We start from the raw sequence: 18,385 nt of genomic DNA, 5'->3' as shown, positions 1-18,385 counted from the left end.
AAAGATTCCCATGGAGTTGGTAATAAAAAATAAATTTTTAATTTTATCTCCAGCAGCAACACTTCGAAAATTATTTAATTTCACTGAAGGGTTAAATGCGTTTGCAATTTTAGTATCAGTGTCTTAATAAATGGTAATCTTATTACCGTTTAAAAATATTCATATTTTGTTTATTCATGCAAATTTTTGGCATGATTAATTTAATACGACCTGTAGTAAATTAATGGAATTATTTTAAATTGAAAACTTAAAAGTTAAAAGTAAAGCAAATAATTGCTGTGAAAGCCTCATTTTAAGATATTTTCATTCAAATAAGTGACATTGTGTTGTCGTAAAAGTACCTGTACTGATTAAATTATTGTTCTAGTGTTAAAGGGTGCTTTGTATTTACAGTTTTTCTCAGTCGCTTTAGTACAATTCTCAGATCAGGATGAAATTCCCAAAACTATTTGTTCAATCTTCACATCATGATGTCGCTTGTTCACATCATATAAGCAGTTTCTCACTTCTTTGAACAAGTTGCAATTGCTTTGGTACATCCATGCAAATGATTATGAACAATTCTCTGCTCTTTGCTACATTATCAATTGTTTATGTCATGTTGATCAAAATGTATTATATAGTTCACTGTGCAATAGTCTTCAAACATCATGAGTATAGTTGGTGTCACATTATGACACCAAGTTGTCATAATGTGACAAACATATTTCGCTGCATTGCAAGAGAGGATATTCGCTGTGATGTGGATGAAAATTTGTGGCCTAACATACAGGACTCGACAAGAGGTGTAGGAAGACCACACCAATTCCTACTGCACTGCCTGTATTGTTGTACAGAATATTGTCCTATCTTTTTTTACCCTTTGTGTTACTGTTTGCAGTGTGTTTTTTCTATGTTGGTATGACATGGTCTGTCAACAAATTACAATATGAACAATAAAAGTATAAATGTGAATCTTGTCCAGTCTCTTGCAATCCAGAAAAAAAAGTGTAACTTACATTTTACAATAATTGTCATCAAAACTTTAGCTTTAGCCATAGTTTACATCAGAACCTCCCTCTAAAGTACAAAGTTATATTGACCACATGACTAAGTAATTTGAATGTTTTGTTCGTAGACAATGACACAAGGACTTGACATTCTGATGGCACTGACATGTTCAATGACATAAAGACATAGTTTTGAGAGATGACCTAAAGATTTTGAGGAAGTTACAGGCTTTTGCAAGAAATCCATAGTGTTTTGCTGTTTGTACAAATTGTTTTGAGAAATGCGCACACGTATTTGCAAACTTCAATTCTGATCTGAGAATTGTACTAAAGCGACTGAGAAAAACTGTAAAATGATACTGTACTGTTGAAAGATTCACATGCTTTTGCTGCCATCTGCTGGATTGTTCTGAAACTGAATTGGGACCTGTTTGAAACAACTGTAAAAGATCTTGCACAGATATTTTTTAAAAAACACCTAAAATGTATTGTAATCTGCACTTTACAGAACAAAAGATTTAAACCTTTTGAATGTTTGCCTTAATTTATTGTATTGTTTTTCTGGTTAAAATAGAGATGAAATTGGTTGGCTTGTATTTAGCCTGTTTTCCCAATTCAGTTTTTTATGGGCCATTCACTTTTTTAGGTCCCAGCAGGACTAAAAGTGAAAAAGGTGACAAAGGAGAGAAATTATTCAAGGGAGATCAAGGCCCCTCAGGACCAAAAGGAGAACCCGGTTTCAGCTCAGGTACTGGTTTCTCTTCACAGGGAGGACAGAAGGTAAGCCATCGGTTATTTCTGTTTAAAAATCCCATTTAGCTACATTAGACATATGTGGTTACTCCTTGCTTTTTTTTTTTTAGGGAGAAAAAGGAGTAAAGGTACATGAAGTTTCTGTGTTCTAGTTTTAAATACCTTTTATCAATAATTAAAGTACAAGTTATTGTATAAATTTGCTTCAGATTTATGAATTTGTAATTCATTTTGATTTAATTTATATTTCTTTGCAGATTTAGCTTTTTTTTCTAATTTCTGAGAAATTGTTAAAGGAAACTAACATTTAATTTTAAGTTAAGAATTTTAATTTAAGTTGAACAAAATGGTCTCAAATTTCATCCATTTTGTTGTTTACTCGTGTCTGATTTTTAAAATTCTTTTTAGCTTGGCCTAATTGTGAACTTGATTACATTTTTGATATTGTACATGAACAAATAGGTCTGTTTAATATATGGAATACTTGGGTAGCTTTTAGTCTTGCTCTGCCAGCTGAAATCTTTTAAGAATTACACCAAAACAGTGTTCAGTGATAAATCTACCCAAACCAAATGTTGCAGAGATCAAAAATAAAAACAGTCATTTATAGAATTTGCCCATTTTTTTCAGGGTGATCCAGGAGAGGATGGAAAAGTTGTGAGACTATATATTTTTTACTTCTTTATGAAGTTTTTTAAAATTTTTTATTTTACTTTAACCACTTTTTCTTGTTTCCAGGGACCTCCTGGTTCACAAGGGGTTCCAGGAATTCCAGGTATTCCTGGTGCAAAGGGTGAAAAGGTGCATTGAAAACTAGGGATGTCCTAATCCGATCACATGACGTGCCCGACTATATTAATATTGATGGTTGATGACTCGATCAAAAATCTGATAATGTCTCCTGATAAGTGATTGGGCATTTAATTTATTCTTCTTTTATGATCATGAAAAATAATTCAATCTTATTATTCTATATTAATACTCTTCATATTATTAAAGGATTACCACAAGTTATTGCAGCACTAGTTTGAGCATACAAAAACAGTTCAGTACAGTTACCGAGATATCCACAGAATCGGACTTGCGGGACCAATAACTTTTAATAAATGCTGACAGCAAGTGTCTATTTGGTTGTTTTAACCCACCCAGCGCCCTACGCCCTACAGAAAAAAGATCAGATTTTTTTTCCCCTTTTAATGCAGCGGTTCTCAAAGTTTTTGTAGCGGAGGGCAAAATTATGAACTCAGCATTAAACTAGGGGCCAATTTTGGTGAAAAAAAATTGACAAACAGAAAAAATGTTTTTCATAATTTTGATGACCAAGTGTCATTTGTACAATTAACCAGGCCCTCCAGATGTTTTCCCAGTTGCGGTCGGAGGTTGCTGCCCAGATCTTCTACTCGACTGGTAATTTAATCAGTTAGTTCAAAAGGGGCCCAAGTCCACAATTTTTCAAAATAGAGATATTATATGGTGTTTAAGGGTAAAGCTATCTGATTATGTGCAAAAAAGTCCCAAGTCTGTTGTAATGTATTGACTTTGCTTGACATTTAAAATGCATTAAGCGCAAAATTCCTGGACTTGGGCCTCTCTTGCATGGGTTTTGCTTTATCCCATATATGGCAGCACTAGTTTTCCAATATGGCAGCGCCCCTTTTAATTCAAGAAGGGCCGAAGTCCACAAACTTTAGTTTGCTAATCCTCTGAAATTATAAAGTGAAGTGCTTCATATTATATCATTTGTAAGCTATGAACTGGTGCTAAATCTGGGTAAAGTATTAATCATTTGGTGTAGCCTCCCTTTAAGCTATGCAATTAAAATCACTTCCTGGAAAAACTAAACTCTTGGACTTGGGCCCCTTTTAAACTAACTGATTCAATTGTATCCTTTGACAGAATTATTTCTTCAAACTTTTTCTTTTGCTCTAGACAAAAATGTCAGCTACTTTCAGCATCCATTTTTTACAAACTACCCGTCACTTGCTACACCAGGCTGTTTTCAAAGCCACAACATAGCTAGCCTTTGTCACAGCCTCACTGTATTTAGCCATTTTTTTGTGCATCATAGCCTCCTTGTAGTCATTGGAGCTTATTGTTGCGCTCGTCGCCGGTAAATTTGTCACAGTTTTTATAATTTGTAATATAGTGACGGCTTATATTAATTCTTTGAGCATTGCATTTACCTGCTTGCACATAAAGCACATGACTTTATCCAGCCCTTGAGGTACGACAAAGTAAGCATTTGTCCACTTAGCTTGAAAGCGCTTTTTCTCCTCGCCAACTCAACGTTTTTCCTCAAAGGAACCTGCTCTGGGTCTCTTTTATTGAGGGCCACAAAAATAAATAACTAATAAATGCTTCCATTGACATGATGAATATTCATCATCAAATTCATTCAACAAAAACAAGTTTAAAAGAAGGTCATCATTAATTTGCCAGAATTTCTAATAGAGATATAAATAAATATCTGATGAAAAAGTTTTCTAAAGATACTAAAATCACAAACACCAAACTTTCCCACATGAATAATTATCACCTTTTTTTTTAACTAGGTAATAGTTGCATTACTTTAACTTGACTGTTGAAGCTACTTTATGAAGTGCTCTGTTTAGGTGTTAAATAATAAAAGAAGATTAATAAAAGAAAAATAGGGGAATTCCCCCCCAAATCTGTTTCATTAAATTTGTTTAATTATTTTAAATGTGCTACAAAAGTATCAGGAGATTCTCCAATCAAATGACTCAAATTGGATTGGAAAAAAAACAAACAAACAAACAAAAACTGATCGGGACATCCCTATAAGAAACGGCTAAAAAATTATTCAGACCTGACCACACATTAGCAAAGTCAAATTTATAATGGATTCTGAATTTCAAGGGTGAAACTGGTGAAGGCCAACCAGGACCCAGAGGTCCCCCAGGTCCACCGGGACCTTCTGGATCTAGGGGAGAACACCCTGTGAGTAATTTTGTGTTTTTGAACATTTAGCTAAACAAAATAATCACTTTTTTTGCATGTTTTGTCTTTACAGACATTTGTTGACATGGAGGGCTCAGGGTCCTTACACTTGGGGAAAAGCCAGGTAAGGCTATCGTCAGAAAAAAAATGGAGGATAGTCATGCTTAATGATGTTGGGATTTAATTCAAAGGTTGTAGTTGGGCCACCGGGTCCACCAGGTCCTCCTGGCCCTCCTGGCCTTCCAGGGATCTCTATTACTGGATCAGTGGGACCTAATGGCCCAATAGTTTTTGGACCTTCTGGACCACCTGGTCAAGATGAAGCACTTAGTCTTCCGGTAAAAACTATTTTCTTTGACCATTTTGTAAGGCAATTATGTAATAAATTGTTAAAGTCATATTTTGACTTGTTAGTTGATAACCTATTTTTTGTATAGCAGGGAAAAGATTAATTCTTGTTCGAAATTTGTATTACTTTAAATTGAAAGTTTAGGAGCCAAAAAAGTAAGTTTGCTGCCTTAAATTAAATACTTTTACCAAAACTAATAACCACAACCTCTCTGTTTCCTGTTTTAGGGTCTCCCCTGTCGACCTGGTCCACCAGGACCCAGTGGAGAAAAGGTCAAAACAAATTATATTTGATAGTTGTTCTAACTCTGAAACAGTGTAATGCTTTTTTTTTTTTTTTACCTGAATGACAGCAGAAAACTACCTGTTAGAAACATTTAATCTCTTTGACTATTTAAATCTTTAATATCTTTGTCTTTTGGAAGTATGCTTGTCTATTAAAAATCTGCTTGTTTAACTGCATTAACTATTGAAAATTACCGTCACAATTGAAAATCTCCTTGTCTTTTAGGGTGAACTTGGTCCAACAGCTCCAACTGGAAAGAAGGTGAGGGAATTCCTGTTCTCTTTTTTTATGCGTTTTCTTTCAAACCCCAAAGTTTTCAAATGCATATTTACTGGTTCTATAAATGTCCTTGCTTTTCTCCAGCAAGATGAACAAGACTCCAATTTTTTCAACACCTTCTTTTCCTTTTTTGCTCCATCTTCCACGGTGTGTAATGGTTTATTGGTATTAAGGAAAAGGTTACCTTCTGTTATTTTTCATTTTTTCTAAACCTTTAACTTCTTGTTTATCATCTAAATGTAAAATGTACATGTTTCTCTGTATTTTAAATACATTTTTAAGTTTTTGGTTAGACTTTTTTCTCTTAAACCCTCAGTCATCATTCAATTTCATGTTTTTTTCTAGACTGTTAGGTGTTTCTTTTTTCTTTTGTTTAACAAATCTTCTTTGCTTTAAATATAATCTAGAATAGCTTACCCTACTAACAATCGAGAGACAAAGCAAAAACTAAGATCACACATTAACATTTGAATGTTTGCCTTCTCTTTTAGGGAGCACAAGGTGATCCAGGGGAAATAGATACACCTGGTCTTCCAGGTCCTATGGGACCAGTTGGGCCTCCAGGCCCCCCTGGACCACCTGGGCCACCTTATCATCTAATACATGTACAATTTTTTATTCACTCTTTACTACTAAAACCAGGCAAGAAATGTAGTAATTAAAATAAAATGAGTAATAAATAAAACATATGATATTGACATTATGGTAAACCAGCAAAATCATAGCGCTCTCAGCAGTCATCTCAATTTGAAGATATTTAATTCATAGGAACACAACCACCAGTTTAGAGGCATAACTGCAAACATTAGCAAGGATATTATGATTGGAGGATCAGCATATATTGGCTGACTCTGAATTGCTGCCCCCTATGGCTTCTCCCTATCTCTACATTTATCCCTCCAAACCAAGAGACATGAAAAAAATACTCTCTTCAAATATGGAAGTTACCGCTCATCAACAGTCATCTATGTTATCGTGTAGCTGCCAGCTCTAAAAAAACACACATCTGCATAAAATTTTAACATATAACCAGCCCTAAGTCGCTACGGTTCCTCCTTGAAAAAATGTTTTAAGACACTGCTACAGCTTCAAATGCCCCTACAATTGGAGCCGTAGGGGGAATGAAACCATTTGCATTTGACCATTTTATTTTAAGTCTTGGTCTAGGGTTCGTACGGTCATGAAAAACTTAAAAAAAATGAAAATTGAAAAATCAATTTCTAGGCCTTTGAAAAGTTTGTGAAAAACAAAATCTTTTGCAAAGTTTCTGAAAAGTCATTAAATTTCACTACACTTTTTCTGTCTTAGCAATGTGAGAATCATTTCTTATTTTAGTTATTTAATACGGTAGCCGAGAACCGCCATTGCAGCAACAAAAAAAAGGAGCAAAAATAAAAAACTACTAGCAAAAAAGAAAAATGAAATGCACATAAAAGAGCAGCAACCTAATAAACGAGCAAAAATAAAAAACTACTAGCAAAACAGAAAAAAAAAGCGATTTAAAAAAGCGATGCAAAAATAAATAAATGCAAACATAAAAAAAGCAATGCATCAGGAAAAACGGCTGCAGTTTCTTTTTTACAACTTTATTATACAAAACAGAAGTACAATACAAGACACAATTTCACAAAGTAAACTTCAGATATGCCAGGGGAGCATATTACGTAACGGTTAATGGCCGACGAAGTGTGCGTTTATTACTTTTTAACACACGCCGTGGAAGCCTTCGTGTCAGACGGTTGCTTCTGCAAAGTAGGTGCTAGGTGCCTCTGTTAGAGCGGCACCGCAAGGGATTGTGGGATACCATTTCCTTTGCCTGTCTGGACGGATTTGGGTTAAAGTGTGGCTTTTTGACCAAATGTGTTTAGTTGTTTAGCTGTTTTACTGTGTTTTGCCGAGTTATTTTGTCCTACTATGGTTAAGTCTCTGAACCATGAGTGAGAGGGATTGAGAGGATGATTAGTTTATATAGCAGCCCTACAATTACAGAGTATAATGACAATATTGGAAAAGTCCTAAGTGAATATATTCACCATGAACAAATTAATTTGATATTTTTATTGTTGTAAAATTGAGTATATCTGCCGGCTCAAACTTAGACATATGAGAGTTCAAGAATTATAATTAATTAAGATTGAAAAAATATAAATTGAATTGGAGTAATATGACATTTAGTTAAATAAATATGTAAATTTGAGTTGTATAAACGATATTGAGTTTTATAGGCGTAAGAAATTAGGTTAAATAAATTGAACTCAATTACTTGTTACCAATTGAAGTAATTCATTTAAGTTGGCAAAATGTGATAAGTTATATATACATATGCGTCACAAGAAAAATGGAAATAAGATCAGAAACTCGTGCGTTTTCTTTGGTGTTTTTCTACAAGCAGAAACGCTTTCTTTTGCTGATGCAGCCGTGTTACTTTTTCGATGGTCTTATAATCTTCAGTCATTAAAATCTCTGACTCCGTTTGAAGTATAGCGCTTTCTTTTTTTCTCCACGCGTTTCCATGGTGACTTCGGAAATTGGCGATCCATTGAGAATGCCTTTATGTACATGACGTGCATGTGCATTAACCCCTATTAATACCCCCCAGGTCTTCTAGCTGCCTGGCAGACTTAGAGCTGCCTGACCACTTTCTTCGTGGCTTTCTTTATGTAAAATGCATGTAATATGCTCCCCTGGCATATCTGAAGTATACTTTGTGAAATTGTGTTTTGTATTGTACTTCTATTTTGTACAATAAAGTTGGAAAAGAAATTGCAGCAGTTTTTCTAGATGCTTTGCTTTTTTTATGGTGGCATTTATTGATTTTTGCATCGCTTTTTTTTCTTTTTTACTGGTAGTTTTTCATTTTTGCTCCTTTCTTTGGGTGCTGTTTTTTTTTGCATTTCATTTTTTTTTAACGCTAGTAGTTTTTAATTTTTGAAAAATATGCATTGTGCATTGTGGTCTATATTTGCCAGTCTAGTGAGCATCGATGCGCACTGGTTTTTCGCAGAGACTTCTGGGAAATTTCTAGGGTACTGGATTTTGAAATTATAGATTTTGACAGACTGGACTTGATCATGTCCATGAGACAGGTCCAAGAGTCTCATGAGGTGAACATGGGATTTTTAGCATGTTAAAAAAACAGAACGTTATGTCTGTTGCTGTTAATTTTATCGGATTCAGCGAGATAATATCTAGTACAAAAATTAAGATTACTAATTTGTCAAGTTCATCTGGAGGTTATAAGGTAATATTTTAATTAGCACTTTATTAAATGTAATTTACAGTTTATTCAATTTGAAACTTTTAACTGTGCTTGCTTTATTACCACAAAATTTTATTGATCAAAATGCCTTATATATACTTTTGGAGTTCTAATTTCTGTTAGGCATGACGACCCTGGTTTATACGAAGCCTGTGACCAGACATGGGTAAAATAATAAATATCTCGTTCCCACGCAATTATTAAGTTGTGTAAATGAAATAATATCTAGTTCCCACAAAATAATATTCCGTTCCCACACATTAATTAATTTGTGCGAACAAAATAATTATTATTCACGTCATTCATAAACACGGATGTGAGCACTATTTGGATTTACAGCAAAAAAAAGCATGTGTTAGCAGGTTTATTTTTTCAGTGTAGGCTTATACCTTTTGCCTACCTGCAACGGAATAATTCTGAAGAAATCACGACGGGCAGCCACGTCTCTCTTTAGCCACTCACAGGCTTTTCTTTATTAACAGAACGAGTAAGCCCTGGCTGCAGCCTGCAGAATGGCTCAACGTAGTGGAATGCTGGAACGCTGAGGAATGTGAACACGCCGTGGAATGTTAAACCCGCCCACGTTAAGCCCATGCATTTGATTCACCTTCATCAGTGCAGTTGTGATTGTAGGAAAGGGGAAGAATCAGTGGAGCACATTTTGTGTCATTGGTTATTGTATGAGGAAGAAAGAGAACAGAAGGGGAGGAAAATTTGAATGGTGCAATGTTTTTTATTACTCAAAAAAATGATTCAAGCCCCTCTTTCATGTTACACAATAACATTCTGTTTGTTTTATTTAAAAATATTTATTTTAAAAGAATGTGTCTACATTTAATTGACCTAGCACAAAATGTATTAATGGTTTCCCCTATAACTCTAGTAATCCAAAATAATTGAGTTCAAGTAAGGGGCATGCTGTTGAATGCTGTTTTCCTGTTTCTCTTTATATATTCTTTTTGCCGTCCACGGCTACAATTTTTCACCTATTTTAACCATTCAACTATTAAAATGTTCAACTCCTTCGTCTAATGCCTGGTATGACTTTTGGTCCTTCAAATCCTTCGACTTTTCAAAAGTGAAAACTTTCGTTCGTTTTGTCCACGTAAAAAACGTACTGTGGCATGAAATCGTTTCAACTCGGCTTCTCCCAGTTAGACGATACACGACGAGCCTCATTTATGTAAATAATGAATCTATTAATTTATACCGGCGGCTTTGAAATATCACAAAAGTGTTAGCTCAGTGGATTAGTTAGCAGGCTTAACATGCAAAGGTTCTGAGTTTCAGGCTGGCTTCAGACTGCTGTTGCATGTTTTTTTTCCCTTGCCTTTCTTGAGAAAATTAAGTTCGATTAACTCAATTATATTTCGTTACATGGAAGAATTTTCTTTGAGGTGGGGTTACTCTTATTTATTGGATGGAAATCCTGCCCACAATTAAATTGAGTTCATCCAATAAGTTATTTTTTTGAGTCCGTGAGGCCAGACACAATTTATTAACTCCCTAATACATGCACCTGGAAACTTGTAAAAGCCATAAGAAGACAGCAATCACTGTATAAATTCTCTAATTCAATTAAATATTTTTATTTATTTAGCGCCAATTCGAATTACAGACGTCTCAATGGGCTTCATACCGGTAGTTGTAAGGTAAACATACAATGAAAAAGGGATCATGAATACAAAGAATGCATTAAGATTAATACTAAACTTTAACAAAACAGACTAAACTAAACTGATATTCCTGCCCTTAGACCCCCCCTTCACGGTAAGGAGAAACTCCTTAAAAACTGGTAGGTGGCAATATTGCACATGGATACTTGTGAAACCAAAGAAGAAGACAGGCTCAGCATGGGCGGGGTTAACATTCCACAGCATGTTCACATTCCTCAGCGTTTCAGCATTCCACTATGTTGTGCAGTTCTGCAGGCTGCAGCCAGGGGTAGTTGAACAGAACCGAACAGAAAACTTTCTCCAACATATAGAGCAGGGTTCACCAACCTTTTTGAGACCGAGGGCTATTTCATGGGCACCAAGTGGTATGAAGGGCGCCACTAAAAACCTCCTAGACCCCCCCCCCCCCCAAAAAAAAAAACAACAACACAATTTGAGGACTTCCTTTTGTGTGCCCTATTTTTATTTGCTCATTTTACACACAAAAACATGCATGAATTTTCTAGACTCGTATTACAGGGGGGGGTCAAACTCAGTTGCAGAGGGAGCCTAATTTCAAAACAGACTTTAGGTTGCAGCCGAACAAGATAAATATTTATTGAACACACTAAAGCTAAACTTTTAAACCTTTAAAACTTTAACTTAATTTTAACTTTTTAAACATAAATGTAAATAAAAACAGACAGGAATATTAATCCTCACATTAATGGATTACTCAACCACCTCAACCTATTCTCAAAATCTTTACATTACATGAATCATAAGAATGTCCAGAAATTGTGTAATTTTTTTTGATCTATTTAAACTTTTGTAATAGACCCTTACTTCTAGTGATTATTTTTTAAGTTATATTTGTTTACATATTTGGGTTTTCTTTGTCTACCTTTATCTCAGAATTGATATTGTTGTCATTGACAGACATGCCGTGGTTGTTTGTTGAATATTTGCTTCAATTAAAAAAAAAAAAAAAAAAAATTTTTTGGGGGTGCATTCCCTGCGGGCGCCACAAGGGGTGCTCGCGGGCGCACTGGCGCCCGCGGGCACAGGGTTGGTGACCCCTGATATAGAGTATAACAGCGCCTCCTTCAGGTCACTAAGAACAGGTACAGTTACAAAGCAGTCATATCTGTCCAGGTGGTATCTCCCGAGTCATACCATTTATCAACAGCATGGAAGACACGGAGGATGTTTAGTGATCAGATTTATTTATTAAAAGGCTCTACAAAAGCATCATACTCATTAGCAGTCATTTTACATCCGAAGGTTAGTAGGCTACATGCTACGTTTCCATCATGCATCACACAAATCCCATAATGCATCTCGACCAATCACAGTGTCAATTGTGGTGCATTCATTTGCAACAGGATACAGTGCTGCCAGATTGAGCGGTTTTCCGCCCAATTATGTGATTTTGATTCTAAATTTACGGGTAAAAATGGCTTTGGGCAGGTATGCAAAATTTGGGAGATTTTAGGGTCAGTTCGGCGTTCTTTCTTCCTTATGAAAATATAGTAGCGGACAGTGGCTGTGTGACTGTTGGTGATCTGTTAATCTACTATGTAATGGAGCTCCATGAACGCACCATGGGCCTGTGCTCAGTCATTTTTTGTTTTATTTTTTTAAAGAACTTTATTAACCCTTGTGCTATCTTAGATGACCCCACCCTTACACTGACGTGTTCTCCCTACCATTACAAACGTGGATAAAGGTGGAAAGATTTAATTTAATCCATGGAAACCAGTGAAGTTCACAAATCATTGAAGAAAAAAGGTTCAGAGCACTGTCTAGTGGGTCTACATGACCCAACTCCCAATGTTAAAGTTCCTAGGATAGCACAAGGGTTAAGCACAATACAAAACAACACCAGAACACTTGCATAAAAATCACAAAATATGGTGAAAACAAGTAGAAAGAATACTGCAATTTAAAAGAAAGCAAAAATAAAAAAATAAAAGAATATGCATCAATAAGCATACATAAACCTCTACATTTACAGCTTGAAGGAGCTATGGCGAAGCAGCAAGCTTGGGCATACTAAATCTTTTGATGTGATGAGCTCTTATTTTTATCGAGACAATGATAAATGGATCATTCTTGTTTTTACTTTTCCCCTCTTGAACAAATGTGGGTCACAGAGACACGAAAGTAGAGACAGAAAGCAGCTTTTGCAGCAGGATGGAGTGCGTATGTGAATGCATCCAGACATGGAGACCTGATTACCAATGCGTTTGTGCTTTTTAAAATAAATGATTTGATCTCTAAACATCATCCGTGTCGTCTTTGCAATGTAATGAGACACTGACGGGCAGAAATATGAAGGTATCTGCTGAAAATCCAAATAATGCTCACATCCGTGTTGATGAATTACTTTTGACGTGATTGATTATTTCGTTTGCAGAAATTAATTAATGCATGGGAACGGAATATTATTTTGTGAGAACGAGATATCAATTTGTGGAAACAACATATTAATTTGTGGAAACAAAATATTTTTTATTTTACCCATGTCAGGTCACGGGCTTCGTAGGTTTACCAGTTCCGTGTGAAAATAAATGTCTTTAAAATTATCACATTGCTCCGGGGGGGGCCGGCGCTTTCTGGCTCCTCTCTCTCTGTGTGGGGGTGGTGGTGCTGGGCCTGGGGTGTCGGCGCCTCCGGGGGTGGGGCCCCTGGGCTGGGTGGGCCTGGCCCCCTTGCTGGGGGGGGGGGGGCGGGGGACAGCTGTTTGACCACCGGGGGACAGTCTATCAGCTGTCCCCAACTTACCCCCTTCCTCATATAACCTCATAATAGGGTGAGGGGGTGGGGGGCTTAGCCTGCGATGAGCCTTGGGGGGGGGGTTTACTAGGCAGTGGCCCCCCTCCTATGGTTGCCGTATGGAGTGGGCCCCCCCTCTTTCGGTTTTATTTCCACCTTAGACATGTAGGGCCCTTGGTAGGGGGGGTGCTTGGACATCACTGCCAGCAAGCAGCGGATGTCCTCCTAGCACCCTACCCGCCAATTTTAACCGCACCTTAGACATTTAGGGCCCCTTGGTGGGGAGGGTGAGGGGACGTCACTGTGAGTAATCAGGAGATGTCCCCTTAGTGCCCTACCTGCCAATTTTAACTGCACCCCCCTTAGTACACACACCCCTCCCCCCTCAATATATACATCCCAACATAAACAGACACACATGCACACACACACCATCTCAAACACACATACACGCACACACATTTTGCAAGGAAGGTGGGACCTGGGTCCATCTGTCCCCTGCCTCTTCCCTGGTGGGGGGTGCGGGCCCTTTTGCAACGGCGGCCGTGTCCCCGGGGTGCCGGCTTCCTGGGCCCGGCGGTGCTCTCTCCGCGCGGTGGGGGAGTTCACATTACATCTGAGCCGGGGGTGTCTGGTCCCTGGGGGGTGGGTTCTGGTCCTTGCACCTGAGTGCTGGGCCCCGCCAAATTTCCAACTGTGGCCGAGCCTGGTCGGGCCATATTTATAACACCCCTTGTGGGCCCTCTTTTTTTCCCCGGGGTTCCCCCCTCCTGGGCGGGGGCGACGGGCCCCCTGCCTCGCTCCTCCCTGGACCAACCGTGGGCCGGGCGGATGGCTGCCTGGAGTGCGGAGCGGGTCTCCCTTGGGGGGTCCTGAATCGTACCTGGGGTTGGGGCGGGGGGATGCCCGGAACTCCTGGGTGGTGGTGGGGTGCTCGTTTGGGGCTGTGGGCGTCCTTCTCCGGTGGGGCTCTGCGTTGGGTTCTCCCGGCGCGGCGGGGGGGGCTGCTCTCCTGGTTGGGCTGGGGCGGCGCTCTCTTTCCCTCCGTGCTTGCCTGGCCTCTGGCTCTGGGGGCCTTGCGGCGGCCCTGCTGGCCCTGGCCTGGGTGGCGGGCTTGGTCGCCCGGGCGGCGGTTGTTCCCTGCCGGTTCCCGTGTGGCGTTGGGGGGATTCCGGCTGCCGCTGCTGCTGCGGTGGGGGTCTTGGGGTGGGGATGGCTGGGCACTCTCCCTCCTTCTTTTCACGTTCCACCATCCATTTTAGAAGAACATAAAACCTCACCTGAGCACTGGTGTTAGCTCACCTTTGCACTAATAGCTTGCATGACTGAATGACTGAAATATTTCACACTAGTTGGTTTTAAGGCATAAGTATGCGTGTGTGAACACTATCTGTTTTGTGTACATGTCGACAGGTGGACATTTTTGCAGCTAGCAGGTGTGTTTATAACATTTGAGTGTGTGTGTGGACGGGCCCCGCCCTTTTTGTACTGCATTTGAACCTTACCATAATGATTAACAACCAGTAAACTTGTTGCTGTATGCTGCTTCATGGTCTTATCCCCCTTCCCCTCCTATTATCACCCCCTCCCCCCCTCTCTCTAGCGTCCCTCTCTCTTCTTCCCCTCTTTCCTTTTCCGTCCGGTCCAACACCAAAGATTTTCAGACATGATTGAAATTAATAAAGTTTGGCTTCAATTACAAAAGGGGTTTATTCAGACATACCTTTGGTTTGTCAGAAGATTAATAACCCCTCTTGTTAAAGCAAAATATGTACAACACAAGAGGCCCTCAGCTCTCGTCTGTCTGCCCAGCTGTTGGACAGGACAAGTTAAAAAAAAAAAAAAAAATTATCACATTGTATCATATTTTTCCCCCACAAGGTTTTACTTTAATAAACCATAAAATGACTTGATTTAATTATTAAATACAAATCAAACAAGACATAGATCCATTTAAATTAACATGTTATTATTTGAATGGGCCTCAAATCATTTTATACTGGGAAAAATAGGCCCCGGTATCAAAAAGGTTAAGAACCTCTGGTCTAAAGCACCCACCAGTTGGGAGTGATCGCCACATTTATTTCGACACACCCATACCGAGAACGTATTACACCTGGACTAGAAGCAAAACAGTAAATCACACAAACCCATTTCAAAATAAAATGCACAAATGAAGAAAGAAAACAAATGCAAAATAAAACAGAAATCGAGATCACATTTTATATTTTTTACTTTTTTTCAAATAGGTAACGTCTCCTAGGTCTCCTGGGAGAAATTCCGATTGATTAATGAACTTTCTATTTTTTTGTGTCAATGCAACACCAAGGAGATGCACTACAGAGGAACTGCAGACAAACCAGTGGAAATCAGCCTCTATTCTTAACGTTGTTGAGAGGTTCCAGCAACCCCTGTGACATTGAAAAAAATGGATGGATGGTTAAAATAATTTGTGTAGATGTATTTTGGAATTATCCTGTTTTAGCCTCACCTTCTCTTCACAGAATAACCAACATGGTCTTGAAACACTAAGCGGCTTACCTGAACTCAGAGGTCCCCCTGGACCTCAGGTAGGTGTTCTGCAGATTTTTGTTTTTCTATTTCTGTTAAAGTTTGACTTTTCTAAATACCCCTGCTCTCCTTTTAGGGCCCACCTGGTATTGCAGGTCTTCCTGTAAGTACAAAAGTATATATAATCATGACTAATCATCAATTTAGTATGATATAATCATGACTAATCATCAATTTAGTATGTTTTAATGCATTCTAAAGAATCCAAATGTAGTTTTAGGCACTGGATTATTTAATATAAAATAAAATCATAGTAAGTGACATTACAAAAATATCTGTTATTATTAAGTTCTGAACTTGTGAAAATTTCTGTCTTGTCCACATAAAAACGTGAAAAATAAAACTATAGTAGTTTTCTTCAATTCAATATCAGATTGTTTGGATTTGTTTGCAGATGACAAAGGAACAAGTGTTATTTATGAATACAGTAGCCTACAGTATTGTTTATAACAAAATATTTTCAAATTACAATTTTATCTATTTTTCATATATGCACAGCTTTCACTGGCACAAAAAAGTACATTATTTTATGGTCATATAAATGTTTTTTAGGGTAAGCCAGGTTTGCCTGGTCACCATGGAAGCAAAGGGGCTGAAGGTCCACGGGGTCCTCCTGGGATGTCAGGTCTAGATGGATACCCTGGACTTCCAGTAAGTTATTAGGCAAGCTGACCAGGTAAAATTATTTTTTGGGGTATAAGTCACAGCTGCTCCTCCAATCCCCACCACCCCCAATAAAAAAATATATAAAAGTGAGAACGATCAGATTCTCCTTGTTTTTTTTCTTTTTGACTGCGTTTCTTCTGTGTTGCTGTCAGTAACAAATACTGATACAGACCCCTTTAGCGCCCTCCAGCGGTTGTTATAGGGAAACAACAACTAAAGGTCAGCTGGTTAAGGGGGAAAATTACAAATATATGATCTTGTTTTTTTTTAATACCACATAAGTTACTACTCTTTCCAAACTGTTCCAAAATCACAACTTATACTCCAAAAAATATTGTACTTGTTTATCTTGTCCTTTTTTGCTTTTATTTTGAGCAGTAACCAGATCTTGTTCTCCTTTTTTTAAGGGTCTAAAAGGAGATCATGGGGAGAAAGGAGAAAGGGTAAAAACACTTGGTTACCTGTAAGATGTTAGGAATCCATGTTAACTGCTAAATCATGGTGTTGCACACAGCTGCAGCAAAACAGTGCTTGAAGGGTTGGTGCTATGTTTTGATGTTCAGGGGGGTATTCCAGGAAGCATGTTTAAACTAGCCTGACTTTAAGCCTGAACTCTGGCTGAAATCCGCCTGAACTTGCTTACCTGGGGTATGTCGGTTCCAAAAGACCAGATGAGTTGGCGTAATTACGCTTGACTTGGTAACCCTGGGTTCATGCACGTGCATGTCAAGTACATAAAGACATTCTCAATGGATCGCCGATTTCTGGAGTCACCATGGAAACGCATGGAAAAAAAGAAAGCGCTATACTTCGGTGAGACGGAGTCTGAGGTTTTAATGATGGCGTATGAAGATTATACGTCCATAAAAAAAGTAATATGGCTGCATCATCAAAAGAAAGAGTTTCTGCTTGTAGTAAGAACAAACAAAATAAACGCACAAGTTCTGATCTTATTTCCATTTTCATTGTGACGCATATATATATATATATATATATATATAACTTATCCAAGTTTGCCACCTTAAATGAATTACCTCTATTGGTAACAAATAATTGAGTAAAATTTAATCAACCTAATTTCTTACGTCTATAAAACTAAATAATTGTTTATACAACTCAAATTGATGTATTTATCTAACTAAATGTCATATTACTCCAATTCAATTAATATTTTTTCCATCTTAATTAATTATATTTCTTGATCTCTCATATGTCTAAGTATGAGCCGGCAGATATGCTCATTTTTATAACAATAAAAAGGACGGGGGAAAAAAAGCACGTTGAGTAAAACTTCATTAAAGAATTTTCCGTCAATGTCATTACAACAAACACCGGTAGGCGTGTGATATAAACTCATCATCCTCTCCTTCACTCTTACTCATGGTGCAGAGAGATAAGCACAGTAGGAATAAACAACTCAGCAAAATATGGCACAACACAGTAAAACAGCTGAACTAAACACATTTGGTCAAAAACCCACACTTAAACAAAAATCCGTCCAGACAGGCAAAGGAAATGGTATCCCACAATCCTTGCGGTGCCGATTTAACAGCAGGACCAACGTTACACCTACTTAATTGAATTAATTTGAATGAAAGTAAAATAACTGTCTGAAAACTGTGTGTTATTTTTAAACTGACTTAACAAACAAATGATTTATCTTAACTGAAGCAAATAATTACCGTAAATTCCGGACTACAAAGCGCACCAGATTACAAGCCGCACCCACCCATTTTCACGTGTTTGACTGCTTGTATACATACACAAGCCGCGTCAGAGTACAAGCCGCACATGTGTTAGGCGGTATTGACATCCTGACCGATCTAGGCCAGCGTCCCAGACC

General features: G+C 37.9%; 2 protein-coding genes across 3 annotated transcripts in view; one reads left to right on the top strand and one right to left on the bottom strand.

The window, feature by feature from the left end:
* Nucleotides 1-18,385, bottom strand: part of LOC101161710 (PI-PLC X domain-containing protein 1) — a 61,141-nt gene that overhangs the window by 4,938 nt on the left and 37,818 nt on the right. The gene's annotated exons all lie outside the window — the stretch shown is intronic.
* The window catches only part of LOC101161469 (uncharacterized), a 47,774-nt gene that overhangs the window by 16,126 nt on the left and 13,263 nt on the right, over nt 1-18,385 (top strand). For both annotated transcript variants that reach the window (XM_023964709.2, XM_023964700.2), the window contains exons 6-20: nt 1,636-1,769; nt 1,853-1,870; nt 2,373-2,399; nt 2,481-2,543; nt 4,620-4,700; nt 4,774-4,824; nt 4,892-5,038; nt 5,277-5,321; nt 5,560-5,595; nt 5,698-5,760; nt 6,105-6,218; nt 15,810-15,875; nt 15,953-15,979; nt 16,429-16,527; nt 16,950-16,985. In XM_023964709.2, coding sequence (XP_023820477.1) covers nt 1,636-1,769; nt 1,853-1,870; nt 2,373-2,399; nt 2,481-2,543; nt 4,620-4,700; nt 4,774-4,824; nt 4,892-5,038; nt 5,277-5,321; nt 5,560-5,595; nt 5,698-5,760; nt 6,105-6,218; nt 15,810-15,875; nt 15,953-15,979; nt 16,429-16,527; nt 16,950-16,985 — 1,007 coding nt within the window. The remainder of the gene's footprint in view (nt 1-1,635; nt 1,770-1,852; nt 1,871-2,372; nt 2,400-2,480; nt 2,544-4,619; nt 4,701-4,773; nt 4,825-4,891; nt 5,039-5,276; nt 5,322-5,559; nt 5,596-5,697; nt 5,761-6,104; nt 6,219-15,809; nt 15,876-15,952; nt 15,980-16,428; nt 16,528-16,949; nt 16,986-18,385) is intronic.

This window comes from Oryzias latipes, chromosome 2 (genome assembly GCF_053564925.1).
Source record: "Oryzias latipes strain Hd-rR chromosome 2, Olatipes_Hd-rR_3.1".
In the NCBI taxonomy this organism is placed as follows: Eukaryota; Metazoa; Chordata; class Actinopteri; order Beloniformes; family Adrianichthyidae; genus Oryzias; species Oryzias latipes.
Note: the sequence above shows the minus strand (reverse complement) of the source record. Positions and strands in the feature narration are given on the sequence as shown.